The sequence below is a fragment of the Telmatherina bonti genome (genome assembly GCF_933228915.1).
Source record: "Telmatherina bonti genome assembly, chromosome: 8".
Classification (NCBI taxonomy): Eukaryota; Metazoa; Chordata; class Actinopteri; order Atheriniformes; family Telmatherinidae; genus Telmatherina; species Telmatherina bonti.
The window spans coordinates 33,102,885-33,121,639 of record NC_136626.1 but is presented as its reverse complement, the minus strand read 5'-3'; the positions used below and the strand labels follow the sequence as shown (position 1 = coordinate 33,121,639).

Genomic DNA, 18,755 nt, shown 5'->3' with positions numbered 1-18,755 from the left:
ATTTGTAGATTACATTTCATGATCAAGATCATTAAAGCATTACAGTTGATGCAAAAAAGAATTATAAAGTAGTAAAAGGCAGCAATGGTGAATTGCTGCCTTTTGCAGAAGGGAATTAGTAAAAAGTAAAGTATAGTAAAAGTAAAGTAGTAAAAGGTTGCAAAAATGAAGTAAATATTTTGAATTAAACTACAGTAGATGACTTTTTCCCATTTGCAGAACCATTGGTAATTTTCCTCACAGCGTCAGATAGCAGCAGCTAGCAGAAAGTGCTACATGTTCAATAGACACAAAAAACATTGGCGTCATGTTCAAGCATCTTAAATGAATCAATCTTTCTCTCTCTCTTGTAATTAAAGCTTGTTTGTAACGTCTGTCTTCAGCTCCTTGTCTTCTGCCACGCTGGCTGATCTGTGACTTCCTCTGTCGGCCACTTGATGCTAACTGGGGAGCTTCTGCAGGTTTGCTAACATATCACTAAACCTGGATGCCAGATGTACCCTGAAATTACTCCACGAGAACTCTGCATAAAGTGTGTTTTAGATAAGAACAAAAAGAAAATAATCTGTGAAGTAAAACAGTTTCAGACTTGACTAGAACTCATCACAGCTTCTTTCAGCTAGCGGGCCTATCTACTTTGTTTAGGTAAAAAGCGTATCCTCTAAATTCACTGTGTTTGCCTGTTTCTGCAACTGATGTTCACATCCTTGAACAACCTTCCCCCAAATAACCAACCAGAGGAGGTATTAGATGTCTGCATTTAACAATAGTAAATATAGTTATGGGAACTACTTGCTGTGCAGGCAAACAAGGCCAAAGTGAAGTAATCGTTTAACACTGAGCATCGTCAAATTTAATTCCTGGGTGGCACTATTGTTCCCCCGTCCACATGAACTAATTAATTAGACTGATTCAATGGGAAAAGTCATTTGATTTCCTCTAGGCAGTCTCCTTTATTCACAGCCAATGCTCCTATTCATCAGCAAGGGATTATCTGTGTTCCACCGTCGGTAATTAGGAAGTGGGGCGAGAAGGCTTAAGAGGATTCACTTTCAAGGCTATTTTTTAAAAATCCCTGTCCTACACAAAGTAAAATAATGCACATCAAAACAAAGCCTTCTTTCTTTGATCACAGCACCATCCAGGAATGATCCTGTGAAATGGCTTTTATTGGAAGCATAGTAAAACCATGCGATGACCAAGAGAATATTTTATAAAGCTTTTATTTGTCGTGATATTGGGGTTTAAATTTAGTGTTGACCAGTAGGTTTTAATGTCATAGCTGAGAAAAAATTGTGAGAAAACACAGCTAATCCTCTCAGTTGAATGACAGAATGTGACAAAATTACCCAACTGGATTCTGCAGAGCAAAGATGATGGCCTGCAGGCCTGGCTGAGATGCTTTACTCTCGGCCAGTAACGATGCTTAAAGCTCATTTATGCTACCTTACGTATCACAAGGTCTGTTTCAAACGTTGTTTTCCTCACTTTCCTCATACTTGCATTTGTCTTTTACGTTGCTGTGGTAAGTCAGTTCATCCACTAGTGGGCAGTGATGAGTTCATAGTTCACTTATGTGTTTTGACAGCGGTTGGTAGCGGTAATGCACGGCTGTAATTTGTTTACAACTGTCCAAAACAAAAAGTAGATGTGGAAAATAAAACCACATAGTTTTGTGCTGTTCTCAATTTCCTCTGAATCTTCTTTGGGCGCTTTTAATTTAGCTGTTTTTGCGTTGTCTTCATTCTTTTCTTCTTCTTCTCTGGTTTGTTCTTTTCGCTTGTGTGTGTCAGTTATACAGACTCAATACTGCCTCCCTGGTTTTCAGTGGTAATGCTCTATTGTCTACATCAAATGACAGATAACTAAGAAAATCGAGAATGTTTACTTAATAATTTATTTTTAGTCTTGTCAAGCATTTAAGCAAGCAGAATGATGATCTGGATGCTGTGTTCTGCTGAGCAAATTTATTTTGCCAAGGGGAGCATTACTGGTATGATGATCCCCTTGATTTTATGGATTTTTATTTTATTTTTTTATTTATTTTGTATGATTGTAATACAGAGTTTCTACTGCTGGACCAGACCAGAGAGGATAGGAGCAACAGAAAGACAAAGGGAAAGAGAAAGAAAACACCTCATAGAGAGAGAGGAAAAGAGAGATAGAAAGAGAAAGAAGGAAAAAACATACATTTGTATAAACATACGCACATGCACCCATGCGCATTTGCCTATATAGATGCATGTACCTACACATTCACACACATAGACACAAACAGGCCAATCTTATATTCTTATTCCCTCTGCAGAGGACTAGACTATCAAGTGTCAGGAGCACCATAAACTATCAGGTTAAATATAAATGAGAGACAAAGAAAACAAGCTGCTGTTAGTGAATAATCCTGCACACAACTCAGTGGCTGTGTCACATGCAGAACACACAGAGTGGAACGTGTTCAGAGAAGAGTGATCATGCCAATGTGACCCCGCCCACACAAAGGCAAGGAGCAGGCCATGACATTTAGTTAATAAAATAAGATGAACCAAAACTATGCAAACAACAACTCAGGTTACATACCTGTGAGATGATGACTGTAACGAAAAGGATATTTAAAATTAAAATTAAATTCCACAGTAATAGTTTCTGGGATATTTTGGAACGGTTGCGGCTGATGCAGTAGATGGATAACAGAAAAAAGAACTAGTTTATGTTCATTTAGCATCTCACAAATACCTGACCTTTGTTGAGTTATTAAAAATATTTTGCACCATTTGAACTAAACCGCTTCTTGAACAGAGGTAGACACTGCAGCCAAACAAAGATCTGAATGAATTTGGACTACAAGCAATTGAGGAATTAAGTTGACTTAATGTTGCTAAATGAAGCTGAATTGAGCTGAGCTGGATCCTTTAACACAACAAACAGAATAAATTTATGCAACGGAGTTTTCTAATGGCAGAAATGATCACTATTAGAGTTCCACTGAGTGTTTTGGCTCAGTTCTGCACTCACTGATAAACATAGCTATTACGCTTTTCTAGCCATCGTGTTCCCACAGGAGCAACACATCAATGGGGAACAACTGGAGCTGCGTTGTGGTAATCGATCTGTGGTGCTGGGTTTTAGGTGGCCATGAGGCTGGCTAATTAAAAGGAACATGAGAGCAGGTTTTCCTCCATGAAGCTTAAAGTGAAGACAAAGCTGTGAGAATGGCAGCAGAGCACCGCTACAACGGCATCAAACCGGGATTGTTAAAAGTTGCTGTGATTTAACAAAACACATTTAGTAAAACCTTACAGTGTATTCAAGAAATGTCACAAAACTCCAGAAAAAATATGTTTGCATACATTTACAGGCGATAAAACTTAAATGCTTAATGATTAACGCTTTGATGGACTGGCGACCTTTCCGGGTGAGCTTGTAGCTGCTGGGAGGAGTTCCAGTTCCTCTGCAACCCTGCCTTGGAATGAGCGAGTGTGTGGAATGAGCAGAAATGGACAATGGATGGATGAAAAGTGAACACACAGCAAAAACACCAAATTCCTCTGAAACATTTCTTACCATCATGCAAAATAAGACAGTTTTATTGTTTAAAAGGGAATAAATCTTAGTTACTCACCTTTAATGTGTGTGTGTGTGTGGGGGGGGGGGGGGGGGGGGGGGGGTAAAGCAGGGATCGGTATACTCAAAACAGTGTTGAAAGCAAGCTGCAGCTTTGTGTTTCACATATTCGAACGCAGTTTTTAGATTAATCTATTATCTATGAAGCAAGTGGACAGAAACTCATTCTGTTAGTAGGAAGGTTGTTTTTCTGTCCTGGGTGATAAAACCTCAGCAGGAGTCTGTCATGGTTTGGACTTTTTGTGTGTATTTTAATGTTTCCTGTTTTATTTTGGAGTTCTTCCTGTTTAGCGCCCCAGTGTGGCCCGTTTTGCTTTCTGTTCATCACCTCACCAGGTTTGGTTTTCTGATTCTTCCTCGTAAGTCCCTCGGTGTATTTTTACTCCACGGTTCTTAGTTTCCATTGTCACATCATCCTGTGACGTTTCCGTCCTGTCTTCCATTCAGTCTTTTATTTTGGATTAAATCTTGTTCCTGCATTTGGGTCCCCACATCTTCGCTAACCTTGACAGAGTCTGTCTGACTTCTGCATGTTCTCCTTGTGTGTGCATGTGTTCTGCAACATGCTTCTCAGGTTGATTGGTGTCTCTGTGATGAACAGCAGCCTGTCCAAGGGGTACCCTGCCTCTTCCCAGTAGCTGCTGGGAAATGCCTCATGCCCTGTGTTGTATAAGCGAGTAAATGATGGATGGATGTATGAGGTGATTTTAATGCCAACTGTTCTGCAAATTAAATACAGTGGAGGTTTAAGAATTAAGAGTTAAGAACTAGTTTGTTCGCCCATTGTTAAAATACCTGGAGGGGGAGGGATCATCTGGTAATCTCTTATTACTGTTACCTCAGATGCTTTAATCTCGCAGCAAACATTTAGTTTCTGAGATCGGTGCAGTGGACGGTTGCACATCTCTCACAGGCTAATACAAGATGTAGACGGATTTCATTTGTCCAGACTCAGATGCAATGCAGCTGGAAAACTCGTAGATAAGATGTATATAAAACTCGTCATAAGATGAAGCAACAAGTATATAAATGTCTAGAAAAATATCTGAAATAACATAGAATATATAATCACCTTAAAAAATGTGGCCCCATCAAAATGCTTTGGAGCTTATAAATAGAAAAACAATGCTGGTGGAGATTTCTCTCCAGTATGGAAAGGTGGAGGGGCATGAACTTTGTCCAATAACTGTAATATTATTATAATTGATCACAGGATGTGAGATTTCGCCGTTTTTCCATCAGTGTTAAGTTTGAGCAGACGGTGCGCAAATGTGGAAGATGTGAACAAGTTTTCAATATAACTTCCATTCACAGGAGAGATTTACATGTTTGTGTGTTGTGTCACGCTTCATGTTTGTGGTTTCCATGGTGATTGTTTCTTCAGTCCATCTCACTCGATCCGCCTGGGTTTTCCTGATTGCTCCCTGCTCCGATTTGTGTGCACGCCTACGTAAACCTGCTCCAGTCTCTATTTATCTGCCAGATTATTGAAAGCCTTGTGCCAGTTGAGGTCCATTCCTGTTCTGGTTACCAGTTACCAACCGAGTTTCATCCCAGGATTACCTTACCTGGATGTGGGACTTCTAAGTACTCTAAGTGTTTTCAGATCGTCAATTCAAGTGGTCTTGAAGTTCCATTCCACCCCACACGACCAGCCTGCCTTCCCAGTATCTTATCGGCCAACCACCATCCAGACTGGAATAAACCAACTTCCACATGGGGGTGGCCAGCTGAATTTCCACGTCCTGAGTTTCTCATTACATTTTGCTGGTCAAAACACATGATAATTGTTCTGAAATTAATTAAATGAGCCTTTTATGAAATGAGTTACAATGCAGGTAAATTTAGTGGTGCTGATCGGGTCAGTTCAGACTGCAGTTAGAAATAAAAACACAATGGAAACTCAGACTCAGATAAAACCCAGACATGACTTTCTTTATTGTTCACGTATATCTCTGTTCCTGAAGACAGATGATGATCAGGTTGATGGGCTGTACAATAAATACAGTAAACGACCACTTTATGATGATTAACTGACTACATCAGGTTGTGTATACATCCATCCATATAGCTGAGAAATCCACTGGTGTTTTCCTGTTTCCTTTAGCCTTTTCCAGTAAAACTGATGCTGCTTTCAAGAGTCAAGAATCCAACAAAGACATTAGCTGTTATAAAATCCCTTTCACTGGGTCTCGTGATTTCTAATATCTGCAAAGTCTTGGTAAAACCTGGAAGTAATGTTGCCTCAGAAAGACCAAGATTGGTCCTGAAAAGCCTAAAAAGCCTATTATGTATCTGAAGTCATGCTGTACTGCTTTCAGTAAAGAGGCAACATGGATTCCAACAGGATGAGGTCTGAGACCACAGCAGAAATCACCATTTAAACCCAGTGAGAAGATAGCACCATGTACAGCGTTATGGATGTGGTCAGAGCTCCTGTCAATTCGATCCCTGATAGTTCCCACCCCATGCAGACACTTCCCCACAGATCACAGAAAACGTATGGTTACCGTGCCTTTTGTAGCGCTTCAACCTGATTGGTCAGTCAGGTCACACAGCGAGCTAAAACTCTTGGAGTGTTCACACACACACACACACACACACACACTGTTTCTTTGGCTCTGTAGAGAAGGCGTGGTTCACATGTTCCACCCCAGTCCGATGTGGGTGGCCAGCAGGTAGCACATGGCAATCAGACATGTCATTATCATCATGGGGAATCCTAACCTGTAGGAAGAGAGAAGACGACACGTTAGAGGCACAATAAAAAAAATGAGGGAATGGAGCATCTGAGGAGAAATCAAAACCATCATTATGGTTTTTCCTCGTAGGATGTCTGCTTTTCTTTCTTTGAACTTTTAGATACTTGATGATTCTTTAAAGGAGTAAAAGATGTTTAGTCTAAAGAGAAGGTGTGACAGTCGCTGTGGCTTGTTTCCTACTTTTTCTTCAGTTTTTCCTTTTACTTTTGGTTTTTTACCTCCTCCAAGTGTATCTGTTTGTTTGTTTGTTTGTCTGTTTCATTATTTTTTAGTTTGCTTGTTTGTTTGTTTGTGCAGGCCTGTTAACAAAATTTACGTTTTAATCACAAAATGTAGTAATAAATGAATGTATCATGGTAGCATTTACATACAAAAAAATGGAAAAAAAACTTTACTGCTGCCCTTACTACCTCCACCAAGGAGGTTATGTTTTTCCCGCGTTTATCTGTTTATCTGTTTGTATGTTTTATGTTCAATTTCAGATGACTCAAAAAGTTATGGACGGACTTTCATGAAATTTTCAAGAGTTGTTGGAAATGTGAAAAGGAAGAACTGATCTAATTTTGGTGGTTATCCGGATCACCATTTGGATCCAGGAATTTTTTTTAAAGGTGTCACAATGAGCTGCCGGGAACGGCAGTTCAGGGCGAAACCGGTGCTATTTGTTGCGCCTGGAGCGCTGGTTCTGATGGATCTCTTACCATGCACATCATGAACTGCAATTAGGCCCAAGAGTTGAGGAGGGGCTCCAAAACTAACACTAACCAATTTAATGTTAGTTTGGTAATGTTAACACCCCCCCAATGCAGCCTCACATGAAAAAGAAAACATCTCAACTGGTTTAGTGTGACGGTTGCCTCCTCCACTCTATTCATTCATTATCCAAACCACTTAGTCCGATTAAGGATGGCGGGGAAGCTGGAGCCTATCCCCGCAGTCTTTGGGTGAGAGGCAGGGTACACCCTGGACAGCTCGCCAGGCCATCGCAGGGCCTCCTCCACTCTGACATATAGTAAAATGGAGCCATGGCCTTCAGACATCATGAATCACGGCAGAAAAGAAAAAATAAGAAAAAACGGGAGCGTTTCTTGCAGGTAAAACGTTAAAATGTGTAACATTAGTCGTTCCATGTCTGGTGCTGACGTTAGCTACCGTTAGCATGCTAATGGATAGCCATGTTTACACTTGGCTTAAGTGTTATTTCAAGTGACTGACGCTTGAACGCTTTACTTTATTTTGACTTTGTCCAGGCAGAGAAACCGATTCAATTATTTATTGGTCAGTCGTAAGGACATTTTTTGAAAATATATATCAACCTATTAAGACTGATTGGGGGGGTAAAATGCCAAGATACATTCTTTTAACAAAGAATATATATCATAAGATTAGAATAGAAAAACTATATTTAATATATATTTAATAGGAATATTATGAAAGGCTGGTCAGCACATTGTATTTCAGTGTTTTTGTTTAAATGACACCAGAACTGCAACTAAACGCAGTAAATGCTGTTAACGTAAAATAGAACAGAGATAAATAGTTAAAGAATAACATTAATCTATCCTATAAAGGAAATACTGAACAATTACACACCAAAACTGGCACTATTTTAAAGTTTTGTTATTGTTGAGGACATTCATGTGAGGTTTCTTTACCAAAGGGTAACATCTGCTGAGGAGGTTTTAACTTTATAATTGCACCATTAGAGTGATGTGGAAGATTTAATTCTTTTTCTTATTTTCTGAATCTCATGATGAAATAATGTGAATGAGAAATTTGATATTGAATTATTTTATTTAGTATTTTTTCTATTGTAGGTTTAAATCTGTAAACTGTATTTGAATATTAAATTCTTGAAGTTTGAGTATTTTTAATTTTGTTTTCCTAAATTAATGCAAGGTCGATACTGAACTATGTTGAAGGAGGAACACGAGGCCAGGAGGCAAGATGAAGAAGAGCAACTATCTACCAGTAGTTCCTGTTCACATTCCCAACACAAACCAGCAGCTTTGTGGACTCTGGGACTTCTGAAGACACAGAGAGTTCTGCCACTGGGAGACCATCAACCAGTTACACAACAGAGGACGAAAGGACCCTCCAGCTGATCCTGCTCTTTGGCCAGCACACAGTTTACATGCTGATCAGGTAGAAACTGTGAGGTTTCTGAGAGGTCCATATAAAGTTAAGCCTTATTTCAGTTTTCCAAAAGGACGTGATGAAAGAACATTTCATTTAAGTCTTCAGTTTAAAACACTTTAAATGGAGAAAAGTTGTGTTAATTTTATAGAAGTCATTGCAAAGATCTTTTATTTTCTGGTGGTTTTATTCTTCTTTTTATTCATTTAATGTTTGGCTTCATGTTAAGTTTTTCATTTCTCCACCATGCTTAAAGTATAAACTCAAGACAACTGCAGTGGAAATCTCTTGTGTTGAATATGTTGGTGTTTGGTAGATCTTGCATGAAAAACAGTTGTTAATAGAAAGTTTTAATTGCATAAAAGTAGATACTTCAACACTACTGTGCACCTGTAATGGGGAAGCCTGAAACCTGAACACCACACAATGCATAATTATGTTTTGTAATGGCTGTCAGTTTAAAAAAATGTTTATTGTGACTTAATGGGAAATATTTGTCCTGAAAAGTGAGGACAACATTAGACACATTAACTAATCAAACTGACCCTGGTTTCAGCTTTTAACAGTGGCCACAAAATAATTGTGCTTAAGGGCCGCCAGATGACTATCAGGAACTCTGATCCACAGGTATGAATGACAAGTTTCATAGTGGCTGCGAGAGCCGCAGGGCATGAGAAGTGAGACTGTGCACCCGCAAGATTATTGAAGAGGCAGCTGGTAAGGACATCTGTTATGTTTATGTGCGGACATGTTTCTGATGTGCATTTTGATATCCATTAGTAGACTGTAGGCCTGTCACGGTAAACAATTTTACCATGCAATTAATCGTCTCAGAAATTATTGCGATAAACGATAATATTGCGCTAAGCGATTATTGTTGTCATTTTGAGACCATTTTCAACTAAAATAACAATAATGCCACAATAGTACAAGTACACCCATTTAAAGATCAACATACTTTGATTTCTATAGAACATTTAACTCAATGTGCAGACTAGTTTATGCTCATCTAGTCCCCGGTCTGCTAAAACAGATCAGTGTTTCTCCTGCGGTTTTGGCAACGTGGTTATCTGGAACATGTGGTCTCTAAACACCATGTAACACAGTTACATAGTCTATGGTAAAGCCCATATAAGGGGACATGTTTGGACTTAACCAGAGGTGGAATGGTAAAACTGAATGTCTTTAAACGCCTTCAGTATGTATTTTTTCATCTCATTGTAAGGTTGTGGATTGCCATTTGTAACATGAATGTTCATCCAGACAATTCATACTGACTGTGAAATGTTTGCAACATTTTTCAAAATGTCACCTTTTTAACAATATTAAAGGACAGCATCGCTTTACCAACCACGCTGTCTGAGTGCACACCATGTTGCACTGTCCTGTTGGTAGTTAATCTGCTGGTTAAACAACTCAGTGATCGTGGACTGTCGGAAAGATGGAGCTAGCCTGTTTGTTAAAATCTTTTGTTCCCAGCTGGGAAAACCACAGTTGATGTGCAGATGGAAGCTTGATGTATTGCCGTGTTTAGTTAATATGGTCTTAAAACAAATGTGGCACTTGAGAGAGAAAAGAAAGACAGACAAAAATTATTGCGTCCCGCAAACTTATTGCACACATTTTTTCCTTATCATGCAATTAATTGACTTCTTCTTTTTTTTTTTTTTTTTTTTTTTTATTCCAGACAGATCGGTCCATATCAGCAATTAATAATAATTTTTTTAAAAACTGCTTCTTGCGACAGGCCTATTAGAACACATTTAATTTTGGTGGTGATCCGGATCACTGTTGTGACAATATGGGGAGAAGTGTAGCCCTTGGCGGAGGTTTGCACACTCTAAGTGCTTTTCTAGTTCAAAAAGTTATGGACGGATTTTCATGAAATTCTCAGGAGTTGTTGGAAATGTGAAACGGAAGAACTCTGATTTTTTACATCCATGGCCCTTGGCGAAGGTTTGCACTCTCCAAGTGCTTTATTACTTTCTTGCTCTCTCTATCATGTCATTCTCTTTTCTTCTGTCTTTTTTCTTATCCTTCCCCTCCATTCTCTCTTTTCCTCCAGTCTGGTCCAGCGGTTGTAAGCTGAAATAATTTTTTTTTTTTTAATATTAATAATAAAATAAAGAATAAAGTTTAAGAATGAATGAATGAATGGTTAGCATATTAAAAACCTGAATTTTATAACAAAAAATCATCTTAATTCACATGCTTTTAATGGAGTAGGAAGAAATATAACCTCTTTGATATTAAAGCTTTTGAACATAAATAATTGTATCGTCTGCATACATCTTGAGTGTGATGGGCAAATCACATACATTTACTACTCACAAATGATCCATTTTGATGTCAAATTTACAGAAAATGTAACAAGTTGATGCTACACTGATATTCCATCATGGATTTGGTGCATTTGCTTAGAATCCTGCAGTGATGATTCCTCCATCTACTGAAATAAAAGCTAACACCAGTGGTGAGTATCCCACAATATAAAATGTCAATGTCTCAATAACTTCTCATGAGTTAAGTGTCGAGTTAGGGTTTTTTCTTTAAATTTTTTTGATAATGTAACAAAGGAATGGATTTCATGGTACATACCAAAAGGACAATTTTAGGTTAAAATTTCTAATTTCAAGGTATTTCATTGAGTGCCCTATAAGGGTTAAGAACATGTTATATGCACACATATTCATATACAGTCGTCCTCAAATGTATTCACAACCTTTTATTGAAGAAAAGGCTGAATTTACAACAATCTCTCAAATATCTGGAGACTGAAAAAAGGAACAATAACTAAAAAGTTGCTAAATTATAATTTAGTGAAATAAGACACTGTTTTTTCATTTGAGTTGAAGAAAAAAAGAAAAACAAACAAACAAATTGGTACTGGACAAATTGGAGTATTTTTCTGTTGAACAGTGGGACAAAATACCTGTCAACAGGTGCAGAAGTCTGACTGAGAGGAACAGAAAACACCTGACTGGAGCGGAAACATTGAAGGATTGTTCAATAAAATATTAGTTTATGACTGATGTAACATATAGTATTTTATCATATTTGTTTGCTTTTTTAAAAAGATATTTTTATTGAACCAAAATTAGAAAATTAAAGCCACAACGGCAACCATCGGGTCAGAGCCTCACGCCGACCCCTCCCCCCCACAATGCAGACTGTAATGTGTTAAGGACCTAACAAATGTGACTGCAGTTTGGTGCAGATCCCATGTATTTTTATGGAGACACGAGTAAACTGTGTTTCATGGAGTAAAAGCTTTTTTCCAATCAATCACAGGAATCCCCTCAGACTGGTTTGTTCAAATACAATGCACTTACAGTGGAAAAAAGGGGGCAAAAAACGGGCATATTCTCCTCCAAGATGGCGGACACCCCATTGCCATGGCAACAGGAGTTTCATTGACTCTTTTGCATGTCTCGACGTGTTACACAAGAGTGCCGAATTTTGTTGTCCTACATAAAAGTAGAGTTTCCTGACTCAATTCATTGGGAAGCAGCTGTTTTTTTTCCTTCCTTAAAGGGAGGGTATGAATATATTCGAGGATGGCTGGGTATTAAATATATATGTATTGTGTGTGTGTGTGATATGCCAAAATTATCGTAGTGCATTATTACATAATCTTTGTATCTACCAGGAGGCAAAAAACAAGCCTTTTGAGTCTGGTTTTGAGCCTTGTTTTTACCTCAAAGTGATGCCAAACGTCTCAGAAACTATATGCATCACATATGATACATACAATATACACAGTATAATACAACATAATTGGGTTCACACTGAACAGTTGTTAATTAAGTTCACCTGTAAAGGTTACATTACATTTTAAGTACATTCTGGTACCAAGCAGAGAACGTAATAATTCTAACGTTTCGTGAGTCGTAATGATAACATGATGATAGATCAAAGTCTCTGAGGAATGTTTGCAATGTCTTTATATCAAGAACAACTACTGTAGTTTATGAGATTCTAGTAAGATGTTCACGTTTGGGTTTTTTTCTCCACTTTTGTTTCAAACATCAAAACTTAAAACATGGGTTTTTAATATTGCCGGAGTGTTGTTCTAATCGTTGTAAGGTATTACCGTCCAGCTGCTGCTGCGAGATGACATTCAGTCTAAGTGGCATAATCAGGTCTCTGAACATAAATAGTGTTACTTTATTATCTTACAGCTACGCTGCGTTTGAAGAGTTATATATTGATGAAGGATGACAGAATTATTGGAAAAGTCCTCAAACCTCACAGAAAGGTTAAAAAAAAAACCTGTAATTACAGACACATCTGGCAACAGATTGCTTGAAGCAGCTTGCTGACTGAAAGTGTGAGCTGGTTGCTTCACAATGTTATGAGACATCACAGCTTCCATCCACAAATATCTGCTTTTACTGTCTCTACAGCTTCTTTTAGTTGGACGCATTATTTTCTTTTAGACCTGCTTTTCCTTTTCCAGCTATAAAATATCAATTCTGCCATTAAAATGACATGTGCCTGAACCAATCAAAAGAAGATCAGAGACCCTTTCAGAGGGGAAATAAATTCAGCATCTTGCTGCAAACACATCTCACCTCGCAGGTAAAGACCTATCAGCTTGATCTTTAAATACACTGCTGTTCTAAACATGTTGCATTTGTGTGCTTTTATTATTCACACATTAAAATTATAATGACTTTGTCCAATGTGTATGGAATAATTTGGATTATATGCAACTGAATATTTCTGTTGGGAACTCAGAAATGGTGAAAATGAACTAAGATTTGGTCATTTTTATTATGTAACAGTATAAAATGATGGCAGCTTTTATTCATGCTAGCGGACTCTGCACTGCAGATGGTTTCTCATTTGGATCTCTACCATGTCCTACATGAACACATGGTTGCTCTGAGGGCCAGAGAACCAGTAGCCTCCAGCCTGTGACACAGATCAATTCAGGAGGACAAAAACAGGAAGTAAAATACATGAATACGAGGCACGCTGGCAATCAATCAGTGTCAACGCTGCAAAGGAAAAATGTGATAATGTTATTGCACATTAAATGTACTCATACTCAGTTACTGGTTATTCGCTACTTGAATTGTAATGAGATTTTTGTCATGATTGCTACCCTGCAGGAACCTCCTTTTCCTCATCAAGCTCCCTGATCATCTTCACCAGCTCTCCACATTGCTTAAACCATCTCCTGTTTCTGCCTCCCTGCCAGATGGTCAGCTATACTCACCTTACCGTGTCCAGTGTTTTCTCTTTCAGGATTTAACTTTTCAGCTTAGCTTACTGCTGAACTTTATTTTATTGATATGTCTTGTTTTATTCAGTCCATTTGTGTAAACATTTGTATTAGTTATACTTATTGATGTACTTCTCTTTCCACGTTTTTAACTCCAGTGTTTTTTTTCATGGGGATCCTCCACATCGGAAGCTATTCCTACTCCATCTGCAGGGTTGCTATGGAGATCATCCTCGGCGTGGTCGGTGGGGTCCCGTACTGCAGCCCTGGCTGCACTGTGGTCTTCTGCCTGCTCTGATCTGAGCCGTTCCCATGGTGACAACCGCTGGGGTCCTTGGTCAGATTTTTTTTTTCTCAACTCAGTATCAAACCAGATGTTTATCCTCAGATCTTTATGAAATAGATTAGTTTAATTATACATAAAGTAATAGCATGTTTTATTTGTTTGTTTGTTTGTTTGTCTTATTATAAAGGTGTAACTGTGGAATGTAAAGACTAAAATTTGTGCCAAATGTCACAAAAGACAACTATGGTTATTAGTCACAAATGCTGCAACTATTGGTTCATTCTGTGTTGTAAAATGTTTATTTCTGTTTAATATGCATGGAAAAATGTCAAATTATCACTTGAAGTGAAGGTTAATGAGGCCTGTCAAGCACTTAAGCTCATTAACGCCTAAATAATAAATGAAGAGGTGCATCCAGATCAAAACAAAGTCAAACTCTAGACATGTGAAATGAGTAAACAGGGTGACTGTATTTCTATTTAAGCGTGAAAAAAATGTTCATATTTCAGTTTGGTAGCAGATCTGTAACAGCTGGTTGACATACTGTCTGTGTCTGAAAGGCTTGAAATGTAAAGATGTTAAATAATACAAGCTCATACAACACAATGCTTATAGTGATGACAAAGTAACGGAAAAGTACAGAGATGTATTCTAATATAAAAATAAATACATTCTTCAAAGAAAAGAAAAAATCTTGGTTATGCTAGGAAAACAAATATTAAAATTGTCCCCAGCCATGTTTCCATTACATTTTTTTTGCAAATTAAAATCAACAAACAACAATTTTCAGGTATTTCCACTGAACAATGTTTATCGCATAAACATCTGTTCTCGTAAAATCTCGTTTGGGTGACAAGATATTACTAGATTAGTAGCTTATGCATGGTAGCTACGTAGCATTATTTTGGGGTTTTGTACTTGCTGCGGAGAATTTTCCATGGCTTTTCAAAGTTTTCTTAAGCTTTTCTTCCTAATTTTTATCTAAAACTCTCATATTTACTGTTGTTTGTTCCACACTGCGCCATTTTTACCGATGATGTCATTATCCCCCTGTCACGTCAGGGGACACGTAAATGGCAAAACGTGTTTCCATGACACTTTTGCAATGTATTTCTTCACCTCATGAGAGCGTAAAAAGTTTTAGCGATATTTGAGACTTTTTTTTTCTAAACGTAGGTGTTTTCATTAGCGGTGTTTTATTGCAATATTTAGCTTTTGTGGAATTCTAGGTGTAATGGAAACGCACCTACTGTCTTGTGAATTATATCATTCTCTTTTACTAAACACGGTTTCATCCCAAAGCTGCACAGGACCACTATAAATATGGTGCCCAGTCCCTGGAAGTGCTCAGCGTGGAGCGAGCAGAGCGAGGTTTCCAGGGTAAAATGTAATTTAGGGCACATTCATATCAGCCTTTTTTAATCAAATCCGAGTCCGTTTGCTCAGCAAGTCCACTTCATTTGGGGAAATAGGAATGCACCAATGAATTCAGATTTGGATCAAAGAAGCGGATTCGGTCCGCCTACAAACGCAGGTCTCGGTCCGTATTAAGTGGACCAAATACAGGAAGTGGACTACAAAAAAAGTCACTTCCTGCATTTGACATGGCATTGCATTGTGGGTAAATACATAGCAATCGAGTGAAGGGTCGTCTGCCTCGTCTGTTGTTCATGCTGCGTCCATTGTTGCAGTGTATTTCTGAAGTATACTTGCATAAGACACAATAAAAGTTTTCTTCCTCACATGGGTCTTGTTCTCTTTTGCTAAATACCAGTTCAGCGCCACCTTTGGTGGGAATGGGGATATATTATGGTAAAGGTTTGGCTCGTTTGACCAAAGTGCAACAAGAATGCATCTCGGACTGCATGGATAAACCCCCCTACAGGTGAGCCAAGTTCCCAATCTGACCGAGTCTAGCGAACTATCCTGATGAGAATGCACGCCAAGTCTTGTGTGTTTGTGGAGACCATAGAAAGAGAGAAAAGACCCACTATTTGACCCAGACCCATTATTATTCATTCATTCATTTCTATTCTGGGAGGCTGTAAAAGCAATTAGCAGGCGAAAGGCAGGTACACCATGGACAGGTCGCCAGTCCAACGCTGGACCAACACAAAGAGACAAACAACCACTTACACACACACCAAGGAAGAGTTTAGAGTGACCAGTTTACCTCATGTCTATGAAGCATCCAGACATGTGCGAGGTAGGTTAACAGCTTTCTCGTGCAACAGGGCTGCTTGTATAAATAAAGTTAAATGAATTATGTCAGTGCAGAGTTCAGCTCATCTCACACAAGAGCTTGATAACAAACATTCTCAGAAAGATGTAAGAATGAGAAAGCTGTGGTCTGTGCAGTCATTAAACACATTGTCGCTTCTATGCTGTTCAGCTGACAGACATGTGTAACATTTGTGTAGTAGTCCCACGAGTTGTCGACATCATTCTGAGTGATGTAACAAATACAGAAGACCGCCTCGATGTGAGTATTTAGCATTGAACATAAATTAGATGTAACCTGACAACCAAAGTGAGCTGGTTAAAAATGCAGCCATGAGATCATCTTTAATGTGTCCAGATCACATCTTTATAAAGATAATCGTGCAAAAAAATTAGCTTGATTAATAAACATTAAAAAGTGCTAAAGCAAAGTAACAATTAGCATCCTCACATGCTACATGGATATAAAAAAAACAGGTGGTTTTTGCATCTCAGTGCAGAACGCTGAGCTTCTGTCACTGTGATAAAACGTCTCGGGGCTGCAAAGTGATGCTAAATTCAGCTCTGCTGATAGTCTGTGGTGTGTTTATTGATCTGCAGCAGAAAAAAAATCTCTTCATTCTGCTGAACCAGCATTAATAATTTCCATCAGTGTCACACATATTTTCATTTTAAAAACCAGTTTGTTTTTTTGTGAAAGTGGGAAACCTGATTTTACAAGGTCAAAGCTTCAGATCGTTAACATAAAACTACTGTGATTGCATCTTTACAGAATTAGCGTCCACTTGAGAGAAATCTGAACTGTTATCATCCACAAGCTGAGGTCACCTCTGCATGAGTCTTTTCTGCTGAGCAGCAGCCATTTTCCCATCACAGGCACAGCATGAAGAGGCAGAGGGCAGATGAAACGTTACCACAACAGAGCTCTGAAAGGAACAAGGTTCACCTTGTCTAAAAATTACCCATCTTACCTTGGGCTCTCACACTTTGACTTAATTGCATACGATAGGAGCTCTTTGAAAGTCCTGATGCAATCTCAAAGACTCTCTTTAGATAAAACCCGAGGGATGCACTCCTTTGACACTGAAGGTACAAAAGAACAAAGCAGCTCTGCTTCCCTTGGGAAAAGCTTATACGTTCCACTCAGTAAGAACTATGACTTATAACGTACTGAAATATCTGTCATTTAGGCTGTGAAGCAGTCAGAAAGTACTCTAGCACTTGCTAATGATAATCGGACACTGATCAAGGTGCATATTTTTCTTGAAAATGAAGGTAATATGCTTGAAACCATTGAAGGCATGCACATGCAACTTGTGTCCCAATTCAGGGTCTGCACACTTGAAAGGGAAAAAAACCCCACAAGGTGAACACATGAAACAACAACAAAAAAATAAAAAGAATAAGCAAATTAAAAACTAAGTGAGGAGGAACTCTGCTCCTCGTTGTACCTGGTAAGTCCAACATTGGACAACTAAACTCAAAACTCAGAAGACCACCGAAGAAATGCAGCATCAACACCTATTAGAAAACAGGATAATCATATAAAACTACTTGCCCTGTCAGATGCCAGATAAGAACGCAACTAGGAACAAATCCGGTTATGACATCCTACTTAGTAACACTGATAACAGTGTGTTCATTTCAGCTCAGAAGTAAAAGGAGAGAACAAAATGTTTAAAACAATAAGAAACAAAAAATATTAATTACCATCAGATGTTCTCAGTCAATAAAAATATGTGATGCAACACATATGCACCTTACCAAAACCACACCCATACATGCATGTGGATCAGAGCCTGAATCAGATGAGATGTGGTAGAGCTGGGTCCAGAGCGTTCTATTGAATTGTAAGTCTTTCTTCGGATTATTGAAACAACGTTTGGAACCATTGGTGGTGGTAAAAGACACCATAGACTGTATGTAGAGATGGAAGTAGCCTCCGTGACATCACCAATAGGTTTCTGAAGAGCTGAATTGAAGCTCGGTGGGCGGTTCCTACCGTCGCCATCTTGGCAGAGGCATGCGCATCATCTCACCCAGAAAATACATATCAGGACGAAGAGGTGGAGCTGAGAGGGGGGCTGTGAGCGTCATGGTGGATGATTGACATTGAGCAAACTCCGAGCTTTCTGAAGCTAAGAGCTAATTGAGCTAACCCAGAGATAACTGGAGCTAACATGCTAACAGAGTTAAGCGGGCTAAAACTAAAGCCACGTTGTTAACCCGCTAAGAACCGCGGTTGTTCTACGTTCTTCTGACTTGAAGAGTGAGATCAGGTACCTGTCAATCAAAAGGACACGCCGCTAAATATGCTGAACTTTGAGATTAAATTACTTTTAAACGGGCAAGTTAGAAAAAAATTCACTCCCCCCACAGTTGTCATGAAGGTAAACCTGACCTATTAAACCGAAAAATATATTTTTGTACCAGGCTGCAAACATGTTTATTTCTGCTGTGAAGTTGGTCTTTTTAACATCGGAGTCTATGGGGATTTGTT

The 18,755-nt window shown here is 38.6% G+C and overlaps 1 protein-coding gene across 1 annotated transcript in view; it reads right to left on the bottom strand.

Annotated features, from left to right (window-relative positions):
* Nucleotides 1–6,260: 6,260 nt before the first annotated feature.
* oca2 (oculocutaneous albinism II) overlaps nt 6,261–18,755 on the bottom strand; it is a gene marked incomplete at both ends in the record, with an annotated part of 83,070 nt that continues 70,575 nt past the window's right edge. The window contains one exon of the mRNA XM_079245397.1: nt 6,261–6,348. Coding sequence (XP_079101523.1) covers nt 6,261–6,348 — 88 coding nt within the window. The remainder of the gene's footprint in view (nt 6,349–18,755) is intronic.